The sequence below is a fragment of the Chamaea fasciata genome, unplaced genomic scaffold (assembly GCF_029207755.1).
Source record: "Chamaea fasciata isolate MVZ Bird 193981 ecotype frontalis unplaced genomic scaffold, bChaFas1.0.hap1 SCAF_4, whole genome shotgun sequence".
Lineage (NCBI taxonomy): Eukaryota > Metazoa > Chordata > Aves > Passeriformes > Sylviidae > Chamaea > Chamaea fasciata.
In genome coordinates this window covers 74,962,018-74,982,354 of record NW_027094089.1, presented here as the reverse complement: position 1 = coordinate 74,982,354, position 20,337 = coordinate 74,962,018, and the positions used below count along the sequence as shown (strand labels likewise).

Genomic DNA, 20,337 nt, shown 5'->3' with positions numbered 1-20,337 from the left:
TGTGCCCTGCACCAATGCACAGCTGGTTTGGCTTTCTGGAGACCTCCTTGGGGGCAAGTTGCTGCTCTGAATGGGTAGGTTGATGGGGCTTTAAAGGTGTGTGCAGCTTTTTTGTCTGCAGCTGGACTGGATTGAGACATCTGGGGGTGCTGGAAGGTAGTGAGGTGTGCTACTATGTGCTCTGTCACCACTTGCCTTCCATGCCACTTGAAGGTATTTTCTCTCTCCCATGCAGCTGATGTGCTGTTCTCTGAGAGCCAGCAAAAGGCATGAGTCCCATGGACATGTTACTGGTTATTAAAACAATCCACAGGTGAGAAACCACTGTTTGAGGTTAGCACTAAAGCCAGCTCTAGCACAGACAAGCAGCTCCCACCATCCTACAAGCAGTTGTCTTGGAACTGATCCAAGTGGTAAAGAGCAGTGGGGGGAAAAAAGCTTTGTAATGTTTGAAAACAGTAATTAGTAGGACATTGGAACTGTCTAGGCTTTGAGTGACCCACAGGTTAGTGGGAGAAGAGCAGGTTGCTCCAGATCTGGTTGGATCTCTGAAGTTATTCTGTGGAACAGGTGCCTGTTTGTGTGTACTTGACCGAACAGGGGCACTTCAGAGGGGAGGCATGGCAGAGCAAAATCCGCAAACTTCCTCAGTTTATTTGTCTTCAATCTCCCTCCTTCTAAGATAAGCAGAGATAAGCATCTTTTCTGGAAACATGAAGCACTCAAAAATCATAACTCAGCTGAACACTTTGTTCAGCACTGCAAGGTGGTAAAACAACGCTCCAAAACATTGGCTTAGGGCAAATAGGGATCTGTGATCCTGCTAGTGTGTCCTGCTGAGCATATGTCCTTAAAAGGAAACGTGTGGGTTACTTTCCCCTCTTGCATCCTGTTATTTAAGCTATTTTAAGTACTTGTCCTCAGGAGGAAGCTGAGCCAGAGCTTGAAGCAGCTTTTGGGATTCATTGCGGCCTTGCTGCGCCACCTGCGTATGGCAGAGACCGGCGCCATGCGTGGCTGCTGTGACCTTTCCCAGGTTTAGCATGCTGGTGTGCATGCATCTTTCAGTAGAAATAGGAAACTTCAGATGTGCTGTAGTTTCCTTTCCATCAGGCAGACTATAATGAATCCAGGCTGTAAGCTTGTCTGTTAAAACAATTTTGCTTTCTTCCATTAGTAATTCTGGGCAGGCCGCCGAATTCATTTGGGATAGCTTCTATTTTGACAGCCTCTTCAGCTTCTGAGTACCATCTCAGATGTTGTTAGAGTTCTGTCTGAAGTCAGGGCCTGTTGCAGGACATCCAGCAAGGCACCATATGATGAGCCTGTAATGATGCTGGAAGTTTTGGAACTGGCTGGTACTGCAGAGGTGGAGTTTTTTGCCTTTTTTTTTTTTTTTTTTTTTTTTTTTTTTTAATGCTGCTTCTTTGTACATCTGATGCCAGAAGGGGAACAGAGACAGCAGGAGGGGAAGCAGCTGCCCTGTGGGATAGGGGTCTCAGGCCTATTTGTCATGTCTTGTTGACACGTTAAGAACAGGTCCATTTTCCATCTCATAGTCAATCACTACTTGACTCTGCTACCAAGCCAGAACCTCAGGCCAGCACCACTTCATGGTAAAACCAGCAGGCTTTAGCACTCAAATCTGCTCTTCTGTGGCCAAGAAGCTAAAACTTGAAATGAGAGCATCTTCAATGCAAAACCAGTAACTTGGTGTGTGGTCTTAGAGTTAAACAGACCTGATTTACTTGTAATTCCCACTCCCAAGTGTCTGGCACATAGATGCCCTTTTACTCTGTGAAGTAAATAGGTGATTAATTTTTTTTTGCCAGAATGCTATGGAAGTGTAACTCTTACAAGTGAGTGTTTGGGATATTGTTAAGAGCTGGTCCCAAGTCAAGAGCTTAGGTCCCAAGTCCTGAGAATCAAAGGTTTTGAGTGAGTTAAGGTGTGTCCTTACACTTGATTTTAACCTGTCTATCTGAGCCCAATGCAACCTTTCCTGATGGGCAAAGTCTTTTTTTGTGCCATTCTCCTGTGTGAGTGTGCATTTCAGATGGCTCTTTGTGTGGCAGAGCTCCTATTTTTTTTTTAGTGAACTAAGGTAAATCTTCTTTGACCTAAGCACACCTGGAGGACTGGGAAGATGCTGATTGCAGGAGTGAATGAAATCATCAAACTGGGCAGATGTTGACCCAGCTTGGAGTAAATTCCTCATACCTGCCCTGCAGGGCTTCATCTGTAGAACAAAGCTTTAAATAGGTTTCAGCATCCTTTTATCCATGTATCCCTTACTGGAGTTACAGACTCTGCAGCTCAATTTCCTGATGTCTCACCGAAGAGGCTTCTGCCTCATGAAATACCATATAAGGTTTTATCCCTTGCACATCTGAATAGGCTCAGACATAGCACATACAAGCCTGAATCAGAAACACTTTTGAATGCTTAACCGAGACACATCAAGAGGAAAACCTTTACCAAATCTAAATCAAAACTGGATCCTGTCAAGGATACAATATTTTGAAGTCTTAATTTTCTCTGTTCTTTGCCTGCTATTACATCTACTCTAACATTTGAGTAGATGTATAACATAGGTGGTGGATTGATAGGAAGAAGTGATGAACAGATGGTTTTGGATTTACCTGTTTAATTTGGCAGCGTGCTGAGGGATTTTGCTTGGTTCAGTCAGGCATGGGCAAAAGCAAGGGAATTGGATGCAGGCTGAAGGTGAAAGCAAAGTTTTGTTTTAGGTTCATGGGCCTTGGAGATTAGGAAATCCCTTCTTGACTTATTTTCCTCACTGTCTGTAAGGAGGGGAAAAGAGGCATATTGTAAAGTCAGATTCAGTTATAAAAATACTGTAATAGAAGAAGCTGTGATTTATCTAGAGGGGAAATAGTTTGCTCATGACATCTCAGGCTGGACTGTTAATAAATCTTTCCTTTATAAGCTTGTATTATTTCAGAATAAAATTCTAAAATTAAGGGCCAGACATCAGCATACTGGTATCATTAATCATTGCCCCAAACCACTTTATTTCCCCAGTACTATTGTAAACACTGACTTTTCATGAAGTAGTTTAATGTATTTATTAATCCACTGGAACTGATGCTCTTTCTTAGTCTGAGACACAGAGATTGGGGTGTAGGAGGGAGTACAGGTTTGCTCTGGTTACTTCGCATACTTGCCACTGAGCAAAGTTTCACTTTCTTGCTAACTGATAAAAACAATTTTAAAATCCCATATTCCCATATGGATTTGGAAAATGAGGATGGTTGGAGTGGTGGTGCAAACATACTGCTTGCTGGAACATTGCTCTGAAACAAAACTTAAAAACCACAGAATCCTCATTAAAAGTAAATTGACCTCTACAATTTGGTTTAAAAAAATTACCCTGGATCTTTGAGCTATCCTGATTGTTTTCTTTATTCTTCAAAGTATGTCCTTTTAAGCAGAAATACTAACCCCAGTGGCTGTGGTGAGATTCCCTCTTGAAGAAAACCAAATTCTGGTGCTGGTACAGGTCTTCAGGCACAAAATTAATTTCCCTGGGCTGTCTGTTGCACTTGCCTGCAGCAAAGGGATTTTAGCATGCTATTACTGAGCCAGTAACAGCACAACATGCCCTGAATACCTTCCTCTCCAAAGATGGGGCTGGAGGGCCATGCTTATGTCTTGAGGTGTGAATCCGAGCTGTACAACTGCTTCAAATGCTCTGTCTCCTTGTGGACTCAACTCTGCTGAAAGCTGGGTGCCGGCTCTGCTGTGAGCAGCACTCTGCTCGTCCTGGTTAGCCTGGGGAAGGAGGCGCCCAGCCCCTGCCTGTCCATAGTGGCAGGAAAGCCTCACTTGCCTGAAGAAAGTCTGGGGTTGCTGGATTTGCCATGTGTGGTCAATAGATGTGATGATGTCCCCAAAGAGGTTGGGGATCTGTTATGTGCAAAGCTCCAGTATCACACTAGATTCTTATTTTCTTCCTCAGTCTGGTAGGTGACACTGTCTCACTAAACATAAGGTGCTGCTGTGGCTTGGTGATAGGCTGTGAAATCAAATGTCCTTGCAGAGCATTCTTGGGCAGCAAAAAAATATCTGGTTGCAATTTGCTGTCAGTGTTAAATGGAGAACGTAACTGACAACATGGTAAAAATGAAACTGCAGAGCTGACTTGGTGCTTTTAGTTCAGAAAGAAAGAGGTGCTGTATTTCATTACCATCTATTTTTAACATGCAAGGGGCTGTGGTATTTAGATGTGAAAAAGAGACATTCTGGAGATTGTTTATGAAAATGCAGATGTTCTGTTGTGAAATCTTAACGCCAGACTTGTCACATGTGCCCAGAGTCCTTGTGGTCAGTCCTGCTTCAAAGCTGCTGCTGCCCAGAGCTGGAGGGTTCCCATGACTTGTGCTGGGACGTTCTCTGAGGATGTACTGTGTGCCTTTGGTTCCTACAGGTGTCCTTTGGACAATATACTCCTTGATATTTTTGGTGTGGCCATCCTGCTGTGTGCCCATGCCCTGGATGGATTCAGCAGGTCCCCACTGTGCAGGTTGCTCTCCATAAAGCTCTTAGATATGAGGGAGTTACTTTTTTGCCCCTCTGTTGGGGGTCAGTTGTGTCAGGTACAGGCACATATCTAAAACCTTCTGCTGCCTCTTCTCTTCCTCAGACCTCAACAGCAATGGGTTCATCTGTGACTACGAGTTGCATGAGCTGTTCAAGGAGGCCAGCCTGCCTCTCCCTGGGTACAAAGTGAGAGAGATCATCCAGAAGCTCATGATCGATGGCGACAAGAATAAAGATGGGAAGATCAGTTTTGAAGAGTTTGTCTATGTAAGTGATATTTCTGAATTGCCAGCAGCCTGGGTGGGACCCTTTTAGACAAAGCTAAGGAAGACCATAGAAGAGGTTGAACCTCATTTCTCAGCCACTTACCCTAATCCTAACTTTCTTCTGACAAACTGATCACTTCTGAGGGCTAGCCATGTAAAAATCAGTTCTTTGTACAGGTATCTGTGTATGATCAGTCTTCTGTGCTCTTACTGACAGCCTTTAGATTTGGACAGAGGAGGAATATTGGTTGGTTTTTATTCAAAACAAAAACAACCGAAAAGAATCCATGTGGTTTTCCTTTATGATAGTTTAATTGGAGGCCAAAATACTGTGTCCACATGAGGTGACAACTGGAAAAAAAGACTTGCAATGATCTGAGCTTACAGTATTTACTGGAAGCTATTCAGTTTTTCCAGACACAAAGATGAATGCTTGTTTTCTCCATGTATCAGTATAGTTTCCTTTCTCTGTTTAATGGGACTACAAGTATTTGCTGAAGAGCTGAAAGAACGTTTCAAGACATGCTTGGATTTGCATTAGATGCTGATGTAGAAAAATTCAAATCTCTTGCCTTGAAAGGGAAGAACAGGAGTAAGGTGATAGGACAAGTTGGAGGATCAGTCGTTTTTAGTAGAAATAGGCCAGAATTTGAAAATTCATTTGTTTTTACAAAAGCACAAGACTTCTGAGATAATGGTTCGATGTACGTTCTTCATCCTGTTGATGCTCTGATGGCCGAATGCTGAAGGAGTAATTAAAGTATGTGCAGTACATTGAGGAATCTCTTTTCATGTCAATTAGTTTTCTTGATATCTCTAAATTTATCTTTACTTTCTGTTCCTTAATTGTTTTCAGACCCTCTGAACTTTTTGAGTTCGGAGTCAACTAGTAAGTTGGAGTTTGCAGTTTGTAAGCACTTGCATGCTGGGTGCATGTTTCAGCTGCTGGTTTGAGCTGACCCCTAACTCTTAACTTTGCACTAGGAAGGAAGAAATAAATCTCTTCTGTCACATTTGAAAGGTACCAATGATTGAGTAAAGGCAAAATATCTTAGGGCAGCTGAGGTGTACATTAGCAGCCATGCTTAGCTGCAGGATTTTCACAAACTGAACTCCTGCTCTGAGCATTTTTGCTGGAGCTTATGGTACAAAGAAAGCCATGAACTGACTTTACTTTGGGACCAAGTGACTTAGAGGTATCTCAGCTTGAGAGCACATATTCTCAAGAAGATATGCAATACCACTAGTTAACCCAGAAAATTTTAAAATTAATGGATCTAAAATCCCTCTGGTTAAAGCCAACCAACCAAAAATCTCCCAATTTTTGGGCTATCAGATCTTCAGTCAGCTTTACCTGATCAACCTCTGCATGCCATCAGGAGATGATTGAACAGCACTGTATCATCATCTTCACTTGCCACCTTCCTTGTGTTTAAGAGATGGGGAAGGTAAGGTAGCCTGGCCCTGTGGTGACACCTCTGCAGCCTGGTGTCCTCTCCTTTTAGCAGAAGCATGTTGTACTTCTTTTACAGCGCTGTTTCATTGTCTTTTTCTGGGTGGTGTTTAGAGGTGTTTACAGAACAGGTGTTTAGAGAACCTGTACACATTTCATTTGTGTTTTCAGCTTGGTTGAAACTAATTTAGTTCAGTTTTGAGGGAGTTACAGTAGACTTTCCAGCCACTGAATCTTTTTTGCTAATAGCTGCACAGTTCTGTAGGGCCTTGGGGCCACTAACAGTAGCATCCAACCTGTGCAAATGGCATGTGCAGTCTTTCTGTGCTAAAGCATCTCTTCTGCCCTCCATCAAGAGGGTGTTTTGCCAGTTTTCTGAAAACTGCTGTTGAGGAAGGGGGAATCTTTACTTGGAGCACTCATTGTTACACTTCATTGCAGATTTGAGTCTTATATGCTCAAAGAGAATTGTTTCTTGCGTTGTGGACAAAGTCTTTTGTGTGAACTAAAGTCACAGTCTCACGAGCATCTGGCTTATGCAGAAAGGTTAAAATTGCACCACAGCTTTCTAAAGTTTGGCCCTGCAGGACCTGCTGCATGTGTTACCTGTGCTCAGACTGCGAAGGTTTCATGTTTTTTTTCTTGTGGTCTCTTGAAATCTACTTGTAAAGGTAAATATAAGCAAGGTACTTCATGCCTAATGTTTCTGTTTCAATAGGCACTTGCAGTGTGTGTTTGAGGCAGTGGGGTGACTCTGCCCACTATCCGTGTCAGATTTAATACCACCACACCCTTGCTGGGCCCTTCACATTTGCTGATTTTACTGTGAAGTTTGCTTTAAAGCTGAGAAAAAATAGTTCCTTCTGTGGTCCTTTTTGCTTTATGAAGATGAATTTTTCTTGTCTAACAGAGCACTTTAAATTGTAGATTTTCCAAGAGGTGAAAAGCAGCGATATCGCTAAAACGTTCCGAAGAGCCATTAACAGGAAGGAAGGAATCTGTGCCATCGGGGGCACCTCAGAACTCTCCAGCGAGGGCACCCAGCACTCCTACTCAGGTACCCACTGCTTCCCACTTTTCTCTTGTGCTTTTGGAGGTCCCGTGCTTAAACCAGCCCATTTCTACCACCATGCCATGTGCTGTGCTCTAGTTCTCTGAGAGCTGAGTGATGTCACATCAGGGTGAAAGCAGGACAGAGTTTATATGCTGCAAATTTAATAGTGTATAAGTTAAATGTGTTCTTATTTGCTTTGTTAACTGTGCTTGCTGAGGAAGTCCTTGTGTCACACTTGAGTATGGTAAAGTTGTTAAGTAACAAGTAAATAATGGGAATATTCTGCTAGTTGTAAGTGAGTCTTCTTTCTTTGAACTTTGTGTGACTAATAAAATGTGTGGTAATGATAGTGGGGCTGTTATTTCCCTGGGCTGTTGTAATCTGCTTCTTCTGGGAAAATCTTTGTTATGAAAATAACCTGTATTAAATTTACAATTGGTTATCTTAGAGGAAGAGAAATATGCCTTTGTAAACTGGATAAACAAAGCCCTGGAAAGTGATCTCGACTGTAGGCATGTTATTCCAATGAACCCAAATACAGATGACCTGTTCAATGCTGTGGGAGATGGGATTGTGCTATGGTAAGTCATGATAGCTCCTGAATTAAAAAAGAAGAAAAAAAATTGGCAAAATATCTGTGCAAAACTGTAGTTAGGAGAATTTTCATCGTATTCCAGACTGGTTTTGTGACTGGTGTGAGTGCATAACGTTTTGCACGTATGAAAAAAGAGCCTCAGTCTCTCAGGCTTTGATTGCCATTATGTGATGCCTCAGCTTTGGTGCCAGCTGATGTTTTCATCCAGTGCTTTTGTTTGGGCTTGAGACTGAGTTTGCTGAGGGGGCAGAAGGTGCTTTGTGTGGGAGCAGTTGTCCTGGTGCAAACAGCCTGGTGCAGGGCTTGGGAAGGGGCACATGTGATACATAGCCCAATCTCTTGGATGTTTAGGCAGACAGTGTCCTCTGTGGGAATGTTAGTGACCTTATTATACATTAACTCAAAAATGGATTTTCTGGGAATCTTCTTGTTCTTTTTAATAACTGCACTATGTAAATTAGGTGACTTATTCTGTTACATGCTGAGAACAGAAGGCATCCAGGGCTGCTAAATACCAGCAACCTTCTGTGTATGAGTTTTTTGTTGGCTCTATGGGTTAGGTTCATTTGTTTTATTGTAAGTGAAATAATATAGTTGAGAACTGGATCAAGCTGGAATTTCAATAACTGTATCAATACACAATGTAAGTTTAAATGAGTTACCTGTTCTCTTTAATTTCCTTAATTATTTAATTTTAGCTGGTGATGCATATTTTTAGTTTATTTCCCAAGTTTTAAGTAATTCATGGCTTTAGGCAAAGACTCAACTGAGTAGGAAGTAGTTCATAATATAAAGTTTAAATTTGCCATATTTTGTGTTGATTAAAAATTCATTGTGCTCACATGCTTCCCACTGAGCCCTCCAAGTGTTTGTTCTTTTTTGGGGCAGGTTTTCTTGCCAGCAGTAGTAAACCTTTACAATAGAAGGAAGTTTGTTGTCTTACTAGAATGTGCAGTGGATGTCAGCAGAGCAATGAGTCTTCACTAGTTCATGGACTGCACAGTGAATAATTCATGTGCTCTTTTTGCTTGAGCAGTTGAGATCAGTAGTGGCTGGGAACATGTTTAAAGTTTCAGGCTTAGCTATTAGTTACAAATACATTCTTGATAATGTAAATATTAACTTCTGATTTATGCGATCTTGATTTTTTTTTTTAAACTACACAAAAACAAGCAGGCTAAAGGAAGTGCTGTGGTGAATATTGTCACAGTGCATTGAGTTTTGTTTGGATTAAATACTAAGTGTTGTTCAAATATCACTGGTTTTCCTCCTAACAGCAAAATGATCAATCTTTCTGTTCCTGACACAATTGATGAACGAGCAATTAATAAGAAGAAACTCACACCATTCATAATTCAGGTATAAAGCATTTCTGTATTTTATTTTCTGAAATTCATATTAAGATGGAATTAATGAATGTAGCATGGTGGCTCGAGGCATTATTGTGGAATGCTGGAAAGGAGCAAATTTCATAGCTTCTGTTTAATTATTAAATGCAGTTTTGTACCATGCATAATTGACAGTTCTGTGGGCATGGTTCAAAAATGCTGAATTAATGACAAAATAGGTAAAGTGGCTGAAATCTTGTTCACACGTGATATTGCTGTGGTGATTATGTACACCACTGTCTTTTAAACAATGTGGTTATTGGTTTTGGCTATGAATCATTTCATACTGGGGCAGGTTGTTTTTGTGAGGATGCCTCTCTCTCTCTCTTTCTGTGTGTGTGTGTGTGTAAATTAGCACTTCTCTATCCTTATTCTTGTTGATGCCACTAGATGCAACTAACTCAGAGGCTGAAACTGAATACCAGAGGCTGAAATTAAACCCTGGTGCCTAGTTCAGTTCTTATTGATTCAGCTGCTGCTACCACAGCTCCCTTAAAACTTCAGCTGGAGAGTGGCTGAGAGGGTTTCCTCTGAGCTGTTGCTGTTGGAGCAAGGACAAAGGGGAAACCTCCACTCTGCTGGTACTGGATGAAAGGGAAAGCAGCATCTCCCTGGACCGTGTCTGACTGGGCTTTGCTGTTTGCAGGAGAACCTGAACCTGGCCTTGAATTCTGCATCTGCCATCGGCTGTCATGTTGTCAATATTGGTGCAGAGGACTTGAGGGAAGGGAAGCCCCACCTGGTCCTTGGGCTCCTCTGGCAGATCATTAAGATCGGCTTGTTCGCTGACATCGAGCTCAGCAGAAATGAAGGTAAATCAAATCCTGAGTGGTTACTTCTAAAGTGTGAACACAGCATTGTTTGTGCTGTCAGCCCCAGCCCTGCTACTGCCTCTTCCCTCCCCCCTCTCTGCTGGAAGAAGAATCATCAGGGCACGTGCCAAGCTGAGTGTTCTCTGGCCTGTTTGTAGCTGTGCAGCAGGTTCATGCAGGAGGGTTGTGCCATCCTGGTGATGTGTATCAGCCTTGGAGAGCTGGCTGAACACCAGCAAGTCAAGATGCAGCTTAGCTTGAGCCTGGCAGTGAGTGAGCACATTGCTTGGTGATGCCCATGGCTGCTCCAGCTGCAGGTTCCTAATGGTGTCAGGATGTGGCAAAAGCTGCTTGGATCCTTTTAGGATTAAAGACAACTGCATATCTTTTTCAAAAAAAAATTAAAAGGGGGGCTTCATCTCTGTGGTAGTTATTTGATTCTAAAATCCTCCTTGCTACTGTCAGTGGTGCAGCTCAAGATTTTGCTTTGTTCTTGGTGGTGAGAGCTGCACATCTCTCCCTGTGCTCACTCGGTCCTGCATGATAGCCTCCAAAATATAAACTTTTCAAATCATCTGAAGAGCTCTGATATTCCTGCATGTGCTATTGGAACATCCAGATGGATGGAGGAACCTTCAGTGTCTTTTATTTAAGCTTCCCCATCATGAAGTGTTGACATTGTTTGGCTTAGATTGAAAATTCATGGCAAAGGAAGCACTGGCCAGCTGAAAGGGTGCTTTTCTTGGCTCCTCTGGATTTTTTTAACTGTCCTTATGGAGCTGCTTGGAAGCATTTTTCATTGACATAGAACTGCATTTACTTTTAGCTTCCTGTCATCAGCTTAAAAGACTGCACATGAAGTCCAAAGAATTTTGTTATACAAGGAAAGGGAAAATACTTTCTTGCACGTATTTTCTTTAGATCTTTTATACTCCTCTATGTGTAACAACCAACTCAGGAAAACTCTGCTAGTACCTGGAATATTTTGATATAATCATTAGTTGGTACTGTACCCCCCCCCAATGTTGCTCTGATTAGGAATGGCAGTAGAAAACGACACACAGACTCTCAGGCTTGTTAGCAAGTGGGAACGATCTTTACTCTTTGAAATCTTCTTTTGTAGACAGTTCTGATGGAGTAAAACTTCCTTGGGCAGCAAACCGACACATCACTATCGTTAGACAGTTAGGAACAACACCCCTCAATCATTTCTTGCAAGTAAACAACAGGGAGACAAAAACACCTGCAAGGATTGTTTTACTTTCTCCAAGGACTGTTTAAATTCCTCCTTCCAGTTTCTCAGGCCACAGTATCTCAGGCCAGTATAAGAAATCTGCGTGACTTAGTTTCCCACAGACATTCTGCTGCTGCTGCCTGATTTCTCACATTCAGCATCCACACCCTGCAATCTTGCTGCAGCTTGAATTCAGGCGTGCAGGTTTGACTCTTCCCTCGTGAACGTTTTTCTTGTAGCACTGGCTGCCTTACTTCGTGACGGTGAAAATCTGGAGGACCTTATGAAGCTATCCCCAGAAGAGCTGCTCCTAAGATGGGCCAACTTCCACCTGGAAAACGCAGGCTGGCACAAAATCAGTAACTTCAGCTCAGATATCAAGGTAACAAAGCTCTCTTGATTTGCTATGCCTGGGAAAAGACTGGGAGCTGGACAGGGATGTGTTTGCTTGTGTAAATGAGGCCTTTTTTACTCAGACCGGACCTTTCTTGACTCTAATTTACTAAGTGGTCTCACTAGGGGGGTTTTGGATATTATATCTGAGGTCCTGCAGTGCTGTTCTCTCTTGCCATGAAGATGAGCCCCGTGTTGAACTGTCTGTTTCGTCCTGTGCTGCTGTTGTTTTAATCAACTCTGAAACTGGTGTCACTTATATGTTTTCAAATGTCCTTAATCCATATTTTGGCAAAGATAGTGGGGGAAAATGCTTCACCGGAGAGTGAGACTTCCACATACTCTTGGCAGGTGATGGCATTTCATCTAAAATGTCGTGGGCTGGAAAGAGGAAGGGAAACAAGACCTCTTTTTCTGTACACTGGATTTAGTAGGAATGGGAGTGGGGACTCTTAAAGCTGCTTTTCACATGTGAATGGGGGCACTGGTGAGAAATGGAGGATGGTGACTCTAGATCAGTGTGGGTCATCTGGACACTGGTCTCAGCAGTTTTGTGGAGCTTATTCACATGGCCAGCAGTTTCAAGGAGGAGAAAAGAGACTGAGATAGAAAAATATATATATGTAATTGAGGTTTATGGGGAGCATAGATCTGGCGTGTTGTGTGCATGTGTGCATGGTCACTCTTTTTTCCAACATCAGAATTACTCACAGTTTTGGTGGTAGCTGTTGGCTTCTCTGATGCCTCCCCTCGGCTGCCATGCTATGCTGAGGTCTTCCTTAGTGTCGAGGACTAAAAGGATCAATAATCACTACAGCTGTTGGCTCCTCCTGGTTTGTGACCATCCCTGGCCTTTCTCCTCTAAGCTGTTCTAGCTAATGTGCATGCACAGAAGCAAACATTCAGACAGCTTACAATCAGCTTTTTGCTTGGAATTTGTCTTCACTGAGCCATTTTCATCATTGCTGTGGCCGTAGGAATGGCTGCCTTGTTTAGAGGTTAAGGCTGCCTTGGAACCTCTGGGGGCCGTGAGTGTGAGCAGCATGGGGTCATTGCCTCCTCCAGCCACTGCAGAGGTGGCTGTGACACCAGAGCTTGTAGTAAAGGCAGCTTTAAAACAGTCAAACTGCATGATTGTCATCGTAAATATTTCTAACCTTTTCCCTTTGTTTCCTTTCCTGCTGCCTGGATTTCTACCATTGTGCTCTCTTTTAAGCTTACAGATTTTGGCAATTCAGTAAAGGTACATAAGCCAATTATGCACGGTGACTTGTTAAAAATGAGCTTGAAATGAATTGTTATGGTGTATTCACTGCTGTGCAGGAGAGCTGAATTTTCTTTTTCACTCATTTCAGGATTCCAGAGCCTATTTCCACCTCCTCAATCAAATTGCACCCAAAGGGCAGAAAGAAGGAGAGCCTCAGATTGATATTAACATGTCTGGTTTCAATGTAAGTATTCAGGCTGTTGTGTCCTCATCCTGTAGAATTATGAACTACCTGTACCCTATCATTCATCATCAGGGTAACCTGGTATCTTATTTTCTAGAGCGTGTACAGTGTCAGTGGCCATGTGCACACCTCAGGTGTGTACTTATATGAGTACTTGCTGCCAGCCTGGTCACTACCCTCCAATTAACAGAGATGATTGAGAAATCCTTAGTGCGCTTGCTCCATTCGGGAATGTATTGACTTCTTTTGAACCACCAAATTCCAAAAGCGTTAAAATTTTACAGCATGTGAGCTTGGAAAGAGGATAAGAAAAATAGCAAGACAAGCCATGACAATGGCACAGCCGCAGAGACTGGTGTGTGACCCTTCACTGGGTTAGTGACGGATGCCAAACATGGACTTGTGACATTGCTCCACGTAGTGGCCAGGAGCTTTCCCTCTGCTTTGCAGCCCCAGTCTGTCCCCTGACAGCTCTTGTGCATTGCATCCTTGGCAGGAGAAGGATGACTTGCGGAGGGCAGAGTACATGCTGCAGCAGGCAGATAGGCTCGGCTGCCGGCAGTTCGTCACACCGGCTGACGTCGTCAGTGGCAACCCCAAGCTGAACCTGGCCTTTGTTGCCAACCTGTTCAACAAGTACCCAGCACTTACCAAGCCTGAAAACCAGGACATCGACTGGACCCTTTTGGAAGGTGAGGGCCGTATCAGTCACAAAATTAGCAGAAGGGGACAATCTAAAGTAAACAGCTGTGTCACTGGAGGCTGTGCCCTGCACAGGTATCTCCATTGGAGTAACACCTATGATTTGAGGCTTCAGTGCTGCAGTCGTTGTTTACTCATTTGGGGCAGATGAGGAGGGCACTTGGCAGCCTGTTCAGCTGCTCTGACCCTGTTGTGGAGCCTGAACCTGTAGGCTCACTGCCAGCAGCCCGTCAATCACCATGCCAGGGAATTTGGTTTTGCCATTTCCTGTGATGGGCAGGAAAACCTCAGAATTGCAGTGAGATGTTCACGGGAGAGCTAATTGTTGACAAACCTGGGACTGGCTGTGACAGCAGTTAGCTAATACCTATGTGAAAGACCTTCCTGCTCCTTTTTCTTGCAGAAAGTGCAAAAGGCTCTTCTGAGGTCTGAGGAAATCAAAATTATATCCAAGATTAGATAGCAGGGTCGCCCTGTTCCTCTGAAAAAAAATTATAGTAGGAAAAAATACTCTTTCTCTGCTTAAAACCTCCTGGTGAGCTCTGCTGCTTGAGGCTCCCCGCCTTGCAAGGTGGAAATCCCTGCTCAACTTTGAACTTGCAGAATTTGCAGTGAACCTGTTTTCTGTCATGTAGGAGAAACGCGCGAGGAACGAACCTTCCGCAACTGGATGAATTCCCTTGGTGTGAGCCCCCACGTAAATCACCTCTATGGGTAAGCTTTAGGCTCTTGGGAGACCCAGATTTTCTTTTTCTTTTTAGGGTTGTTGTTGAAATTGCAAAAACCTGTAAAGAACAGTAATTATTCATGATGTGACAAAGTCAGAGGGCACTCAAATCTCGAAACATTAGACTTAATCCGTGTTTTCCACTTTAGTGATCTCCAAGATGCACTGGTAATACTGCAGTTATATGAAAAGATCAAAGTTCCTGTTGACTGGAATAAGGTTAACAAGCCTCCGTACCCTAAACTTGGAGCAAATATGAAAAAGGTAAACATGTCAAAAGACTTTAAGGGAAGCCATGGTCACTAAATTTCCTGTTCAAGGCTTCCAGTCAAGTGAGTGTGTCTGTGAGTGATTTTTCTGTTTAAACTCTTGTCCTGTGTAGCTGGAAAACTGTAACTATGCTGTAGACTTGGGAAAGCATCCAGCTAAATTCTCGTTGGTTGGCATTGGAGGGCAAGATCTGAATGATGGAAACCCAACGCTGACACTGGCCTTGGTTTGGCAGTTGATGAGAAGGTAGGACCCTTTTCAAACATGTGAAACTTGTGAATGGAGTACAGAATTTGGGAAGCTTCTTCCATGAGAGTGTTGCAGCACCTGGAACAGGTCACCCAGAATGATTGTAAAACCTGTGTCTGAGACAAACCTGGACAAAACTGTGACAGAGCTGCACATGAGAGGCTGGAGCAGGCACCTCTGGACAGCCTGTTGGTGGACCTGTGGTTATCCTATGAGAAGAATAACCTCTCTCTCACCTGCTCAAGTCTGGTCCACAAGCAGAGACCCTGAGCAGGAACATTACACAACTTTTATGTTCTGATTTTTAATTTTAAATTGGGAGGGAAACATTCTGGGGCTGCTTTATATCCCTCTTTTGTGTTGGAGTGGAAAGAAGAGACTTAATAACAGATAAAGTTGATCTTCCTGTTACCTAGTTCTGAAGAATTGTAAGATTATGCAAATATATATCTGGAAAAAAGGTGCGTGGTAGCTCCTAATTTGACATCAGAGGTCTGAATGCCAACTCCTGAGGTAATCCACACCTTTTAGGTAATATGTTACCCCCATTGGAGCAAATGCTCAGTGATCAAACAGTTTAACAAGTGTCCGGAGTCCAGGCAATTTTGTGAGCTCCTATTAAAGGACATGAAATGCTAGAGAGACTAAATGCTTTAACAGAAATCATACTTCAGATAAGATACATGGTTCTTTCTTTTTGCTAAAGGAGTTAAAAAAAACCTCACCAAGCCCAGTGCTGAGACTATGTAAAGACTTTCCAAGCTGTTGTGGTTCATGTTGCATCCTGGCTGCATGGCTTTGTCCAAGCTCTGTGCCTAATCTTGTTCTCTCTGCTGCTTCTCAGGTACACACTGAACGTCCTTGAGGACCTGGGTGATGGTCAGAAAGTCAATGATGACATTATAGTCAGCTGGGTAAATCAGACCCTGAAAGAAGCTGGCAAGTCCACCTCCATCCAGAACTTCAAGGTGCAGGTTTTCTTCTTGCTTACAAAAGCAGATGAGTACCCAAAAATTTTTTCCTCAGCTGGAGGAATAGCAGGGGCATCTTAGAAAGGAGTTTAAACAGGACAGCGTTCAGTCTGTGCTGGGAACAGAGTGGCTTCAAGCTGCAAGATAGGAGACTGTTTAGGACTGCCCATAGTGGGGAATAGTGTCATAGGAGGGGGGTGGTCAGGGTCTGGGGCAGAGATGGGAGTTGAGGTGCTGGCAAGCAAAGGGGCTGGAGCTGGTGTGCATGTGGAGGTGAGCATTGTGCCTTGGGCTGCAGGGCAGAGCTGCTGCCTGCACAATGATTACTTCTTTGGATTTTCAGAGCACTTGCAGTAAATTGAAGTAATAGTTTTGTATTATCATCAAAGGTGACGCAGCAGTTTGGTTTTCCCTCTGGTCCACCTGGGAATAGTCACTAACACTGCTGTTTGAAAAGGCTTGTTTAAAACTTCTTTGGTTGCACATTGCAGAGCAGCTGCATTGAGGTGAGAATTATGCTTTCAGGATTGGACACTCACCTTTGCTTCTGTGTCTGTCTATTCTCTAGGACAAGACTATCAGCACAAGCTTGGCGGTTGTGGATTTAATTGATGCCATCCAGCCTGGTTGTATCAACTATGACCTAGTAAAGACTGGTAACCTATTGGAAGATGACAAGCAAAGTAATGCTAAGTAAGTTTTCTCTTCTAAAGCTGTTTTGCATTCAAAGGGTGCACATTTAATGTGCTGGCCTCAAGCTACAGGTGTTTTGACCACTCTGTACTGCTGTGGTTTTCAGTCTCTTTTAGCACAGTACTTTCTACACAGGCAGCGCTTACTGAAATAGAGTTGCTGTCCTTGCCTGTGACGCTGGAGGGAGCAGTTGGCTGAGCTCTGGCTTGCTGAGAGAGATGGAGAGCAGCTCTGGCAGTTCTTGCCAGTAATACTCTATTTCTCACCTGTTTGTTCAGGCATTTGAAGCATTCAGCTGGTGGCTCAGAGTTTTGAAATGGAACCCTTGTATGTCTTATGTCTTGTTGAATCATCATAGATTGTCAAGTTTAAAGTATGCCTATTAAAACATGCCTTTGAAATGTGTGTTCTGTGACTGTTCTGCAGTGGCAGAATGACAGCAAATCTTCTGGCAGATAATAGTCTCACTTTGTTATTCATAAGGAGCAAAGAGAAGAGGAAATGTTACATGATTAATCCTTCATTATATATGCTATTAGCCCTAACAAATATTAATTAAGATTCTTTTTTATCTGTTGGTAAAGTGGACTTGACATTCAAAGGTCAATTTGCACATTATAAACACTTTACTGTGGAAAAGGAAAACTGTGAAAGATGAGAAGAACTTGTAAAACAAAAGGATGTGATGTGATGAAACTGTTCCACATCTTGAATCTTAATAAAGAATAGGTGAAATTGTGTTGGATGGGGCAGGATTTGACTTGTTATTTACTGGTAGCAGTCTTGGTGCTGACCACCTCCTCTTTCCATTGTGAATAGGTATGCTGTGTCTATGGCAAGAAGAATTGGTGCCAGGGTTTATGCTCTTCCAGAAGACCTTGTGGAGGTGAAGCCAAAGATGGTCATGACCGTGTTTGCCTGCTTGATGGGCAGAGGAATGAAGCGAGTATAAAAGGGATAATCCATGTAAAGAAAAAAAAAACCAAAACAAAATGCAACAAAAACCCAACCTGCCACCCTGGGTGCATGAGTAGCAGATCAGCTGTGACCACGTTGAAATGCTGTTGGCCCTGGAACTGTTGAAGTTCAAAGGACTTTGTTTTGCTTTGCAAGACAAATTTATCGAAATTCTCAGGGGGAGGAGTGTTAACCAATAGATGTGCTCTTTTCCCAAAGGAAAGTTTAACTTATCAAGAGCTCACAGAAATGCATTCATAGCAGACCTGCATCTTGCAATATTGCTCTGGAGCTGTTTTCATTCCATTGTTTCTCAGATACTTGATGTGTGATTTTTTTATCCTAGAGGGCTATAAGGTGGTTGGTATGAGTTGTAATGGAAACAAATCTAATTTCTATCTGCAGTCCACTTTAATTTCTATCATACAGTCCAAGCATATTTTAGGTTTGAACACATCCTTAATTTTGCAAATAAAGCTACAGTACAAGTTGGGACCTGAAGGCCAGCTCGCAATGCTAAATGAGAAATGTGTAATTAGGTAGATGTACTTCCTCTGGTATTCTTTGTACATGGTGCTTTTTTGTACATCTAACTATTTTGATTACTTTACAAATAAAGCATGGCAGTTTTTTCTCTTGCTGCTTATAAAAAGGGGTTTTTTTGTTTGTTAGTTTTTAAAGGTTATACCTTAGTATGATAATACCACCATCCTTGGACCTCTTGCAGTAACACGTGATCATGTTGCTGATGGCATGGTTACACCTGAGAATGGAAGTGAATGCATTTTTGTATGCATCTTGGTTCAGTTCTGTGCACCTAGAAAATAATTTTTACAAAAATCTGCATGAAAACTACAACTTTTTTATTTAAAAGGCTGTTAGATACAAAACCATACTACATTGTGGAGAGGTTTTGTGCAGGGAAGAAGCAAATGGTATAAACAGCAGGGTTCAATGAAGTGAACAGCAAGCGTACTGGAATATAAAATTATTTTTACAGATAAATGGAAGGAAGCATTGTTGCCAAAGAATGAAGATGCTGTATTCATAGGATTTAATATTCTCTTGCTTTGGCAAGCTGTTTGCTATATTTTGAGATCATATTGCTATTCCAAGCTATTCAAAGTGATGTAATATGGTGGCAAAACATTAGTTGAAATAAAAACATTTAAATACATGCTTCTCTCCTTATTTGCACGACCCAGCAGAGCAGCCTGTCTTCAGTTGCAGCTGATGCTTCTGGGCTGCAATGCCACACACACAGCCTTTCTTCATCTTTAATGGCCTGATGTAAATCTGATGCTAGGTACTGGTTCTTTCAGAGCATGTTGAGGGGTTGGTGCTGCTGGGAGCACAGCAGGGAAAGGTCCCTTAGAGGCAAAGTTCGTTTGAAGCAGCAGCTTCTGTATTGTTGTGCCTTGGGGGCTTCAGAGGTGAACATTTTGTTTGAGGGCCGATTGAGTGAAATCAATTACAAAATTAAAATTAATTAAAATTAATAATTAATTTTGGTGTGTGTAGGAGGTGAAAAAAGGGCAGGTGAAAAGGAGGAATTTGACAGGGAGCTGAAGAGGGGCTGGGGCCCCTGGGAGGGGGATGAGATGGAGACCTGCCTGCTACAAGGGTGAGGGCATGGGCTGTGATGGCACCAGCTGGGAATGCTCCCTGCTCCCAGTGTGGAGTGTCAGCAAACCACCCCAGTGATTCCCCACATGAAGCCTTGTGCAGAGCTGGCTGGAAACTTTCCACTGGTACAATTTTTTTCACAAGAAAAGTATGTTAACAAAGCTTCCCACAGGAAATTGCATGTTTTCACTCAAGATGGAGCGATATACCGTAAGTCGAGGCACAGCCATCTCACTGAAACAGTGTTCTGGTGATTTATGGCACTGGCTGGGGGCGTGGTGTAATTAAGGTCAAAATTCTTGGACTTTGGAAGTGGCCACGTGCATCTGTCCTGTCTTGCCTCTTTTGCCTCCTGGTACCAGGTTAAAGGGGGAGAAATGGTTACTTTGACAATTACAGAATGGGAAAGCATCTCCTTGTGCTGGATGTATTTAAGAAAGAAAAGTTTGGGTCGAAGCAAAGTGGATCTTTCACACTGGAGGTCAAGTGCAGAGCAATCAGGACAAACCCAGTGCCTTCTCTCCTTAACAAGCAGGTTTTCAAATAGTTTGTTTTGTCAAACACACCTAAAATTTCCAACAAGCAATGCAAACTTTAGCATATTTCCTTTTTCCTGCAACTCTTCTTGCTCTTTAATATTAAATTACTTGTTGGTATTTATACTTCGTTTTGCTTCTTCAATTACATGCTTTTTGTTTCCAAGCTTTTTTTAGCCATGTCAACTTTGTTCATACTGATTTTTTTTTTTAAGCAGTTGGATGTGGTGCTTCCCATGTTGGGTGCATATTGTCCTTACCCTTAATCTTAAGGTCCTCCTTCAAATGTCTCTGCAAGCCCGGACTGCCTTCTCAAGGCCTGTGTTTTCTGGCCTTTTTCTTGTATTCCTTGCAAGTTTCATTTTTTGTGGATTAAAAATGTAGCCACATGTTCTAC

The 20,337-nt window shown here is 42.7% G+C and overlaps 1 protein-coding gene across 3 annotated transcripts in view; it reads left to right on the top strand.

The window, feature by feature from the left end:
* Nucleotides 1–18,955, top strand: part of PLS3 (plastin 3) — a 51,408-nt gene extending 32,453 nt beyond the window's left edge. For all 3 annotated transcript variants that reach the window (XM_066182063.1, XM_066182065.1, XM_066182064.1), the window contains exons 3-16: nt 4,667–4,830; nt 7,210–7,339; nt 7,785–7,917; nt 9,209–9,290; nt 9,966–10,131; nt 11,605–11,747; nt 13,114–13,209; nt 13,706–13,901; nt 14,547–14,625; nt 14,788–14,902; nt 15,021–15,154; nt 16,002–16,125; nt 16,697–16,821; nt 17,641–18,955. In XM_066182063.1, coding sequence (XP_066038160.1) covers nt 4,667–4,830; nt 7,210–7,339; nt 7,785–7,917; nt 9,209–9,290; nt 9,966–10,131; nt 11,605–11,747; nt 13,114–13,209; nt 13,706–13,901; nt 14,547–14,625; nt 14,788–14,902; nt 15,021–15,154; nt 16,002–16,125; nt 16,697–16,821; nt 17,641–17,773 — 1,820 coding nt within the window. In that variant the 3' untranslated portion in view covers nt 17,774–18,955. The remainder of the gene's footprint in view (nt 1–4,666; nt 4,831–7,209; nt 7,340–7,784; nt 7,918–9,208; nt 9,291–9,965; nt 10,132–11,604; nt 11,748–13,113; nt 13,210–13,705; nt 13,902–14,546; nt 14,626–14,787; nt 14,903–15,020; nt 15,155–16,001; nt 16,126–16,696; nt 16,822–17,640) is intronic.
* The last annotated feature ends 1,382 nt before the right edge of the window (nt 18,956–20,337 follow it).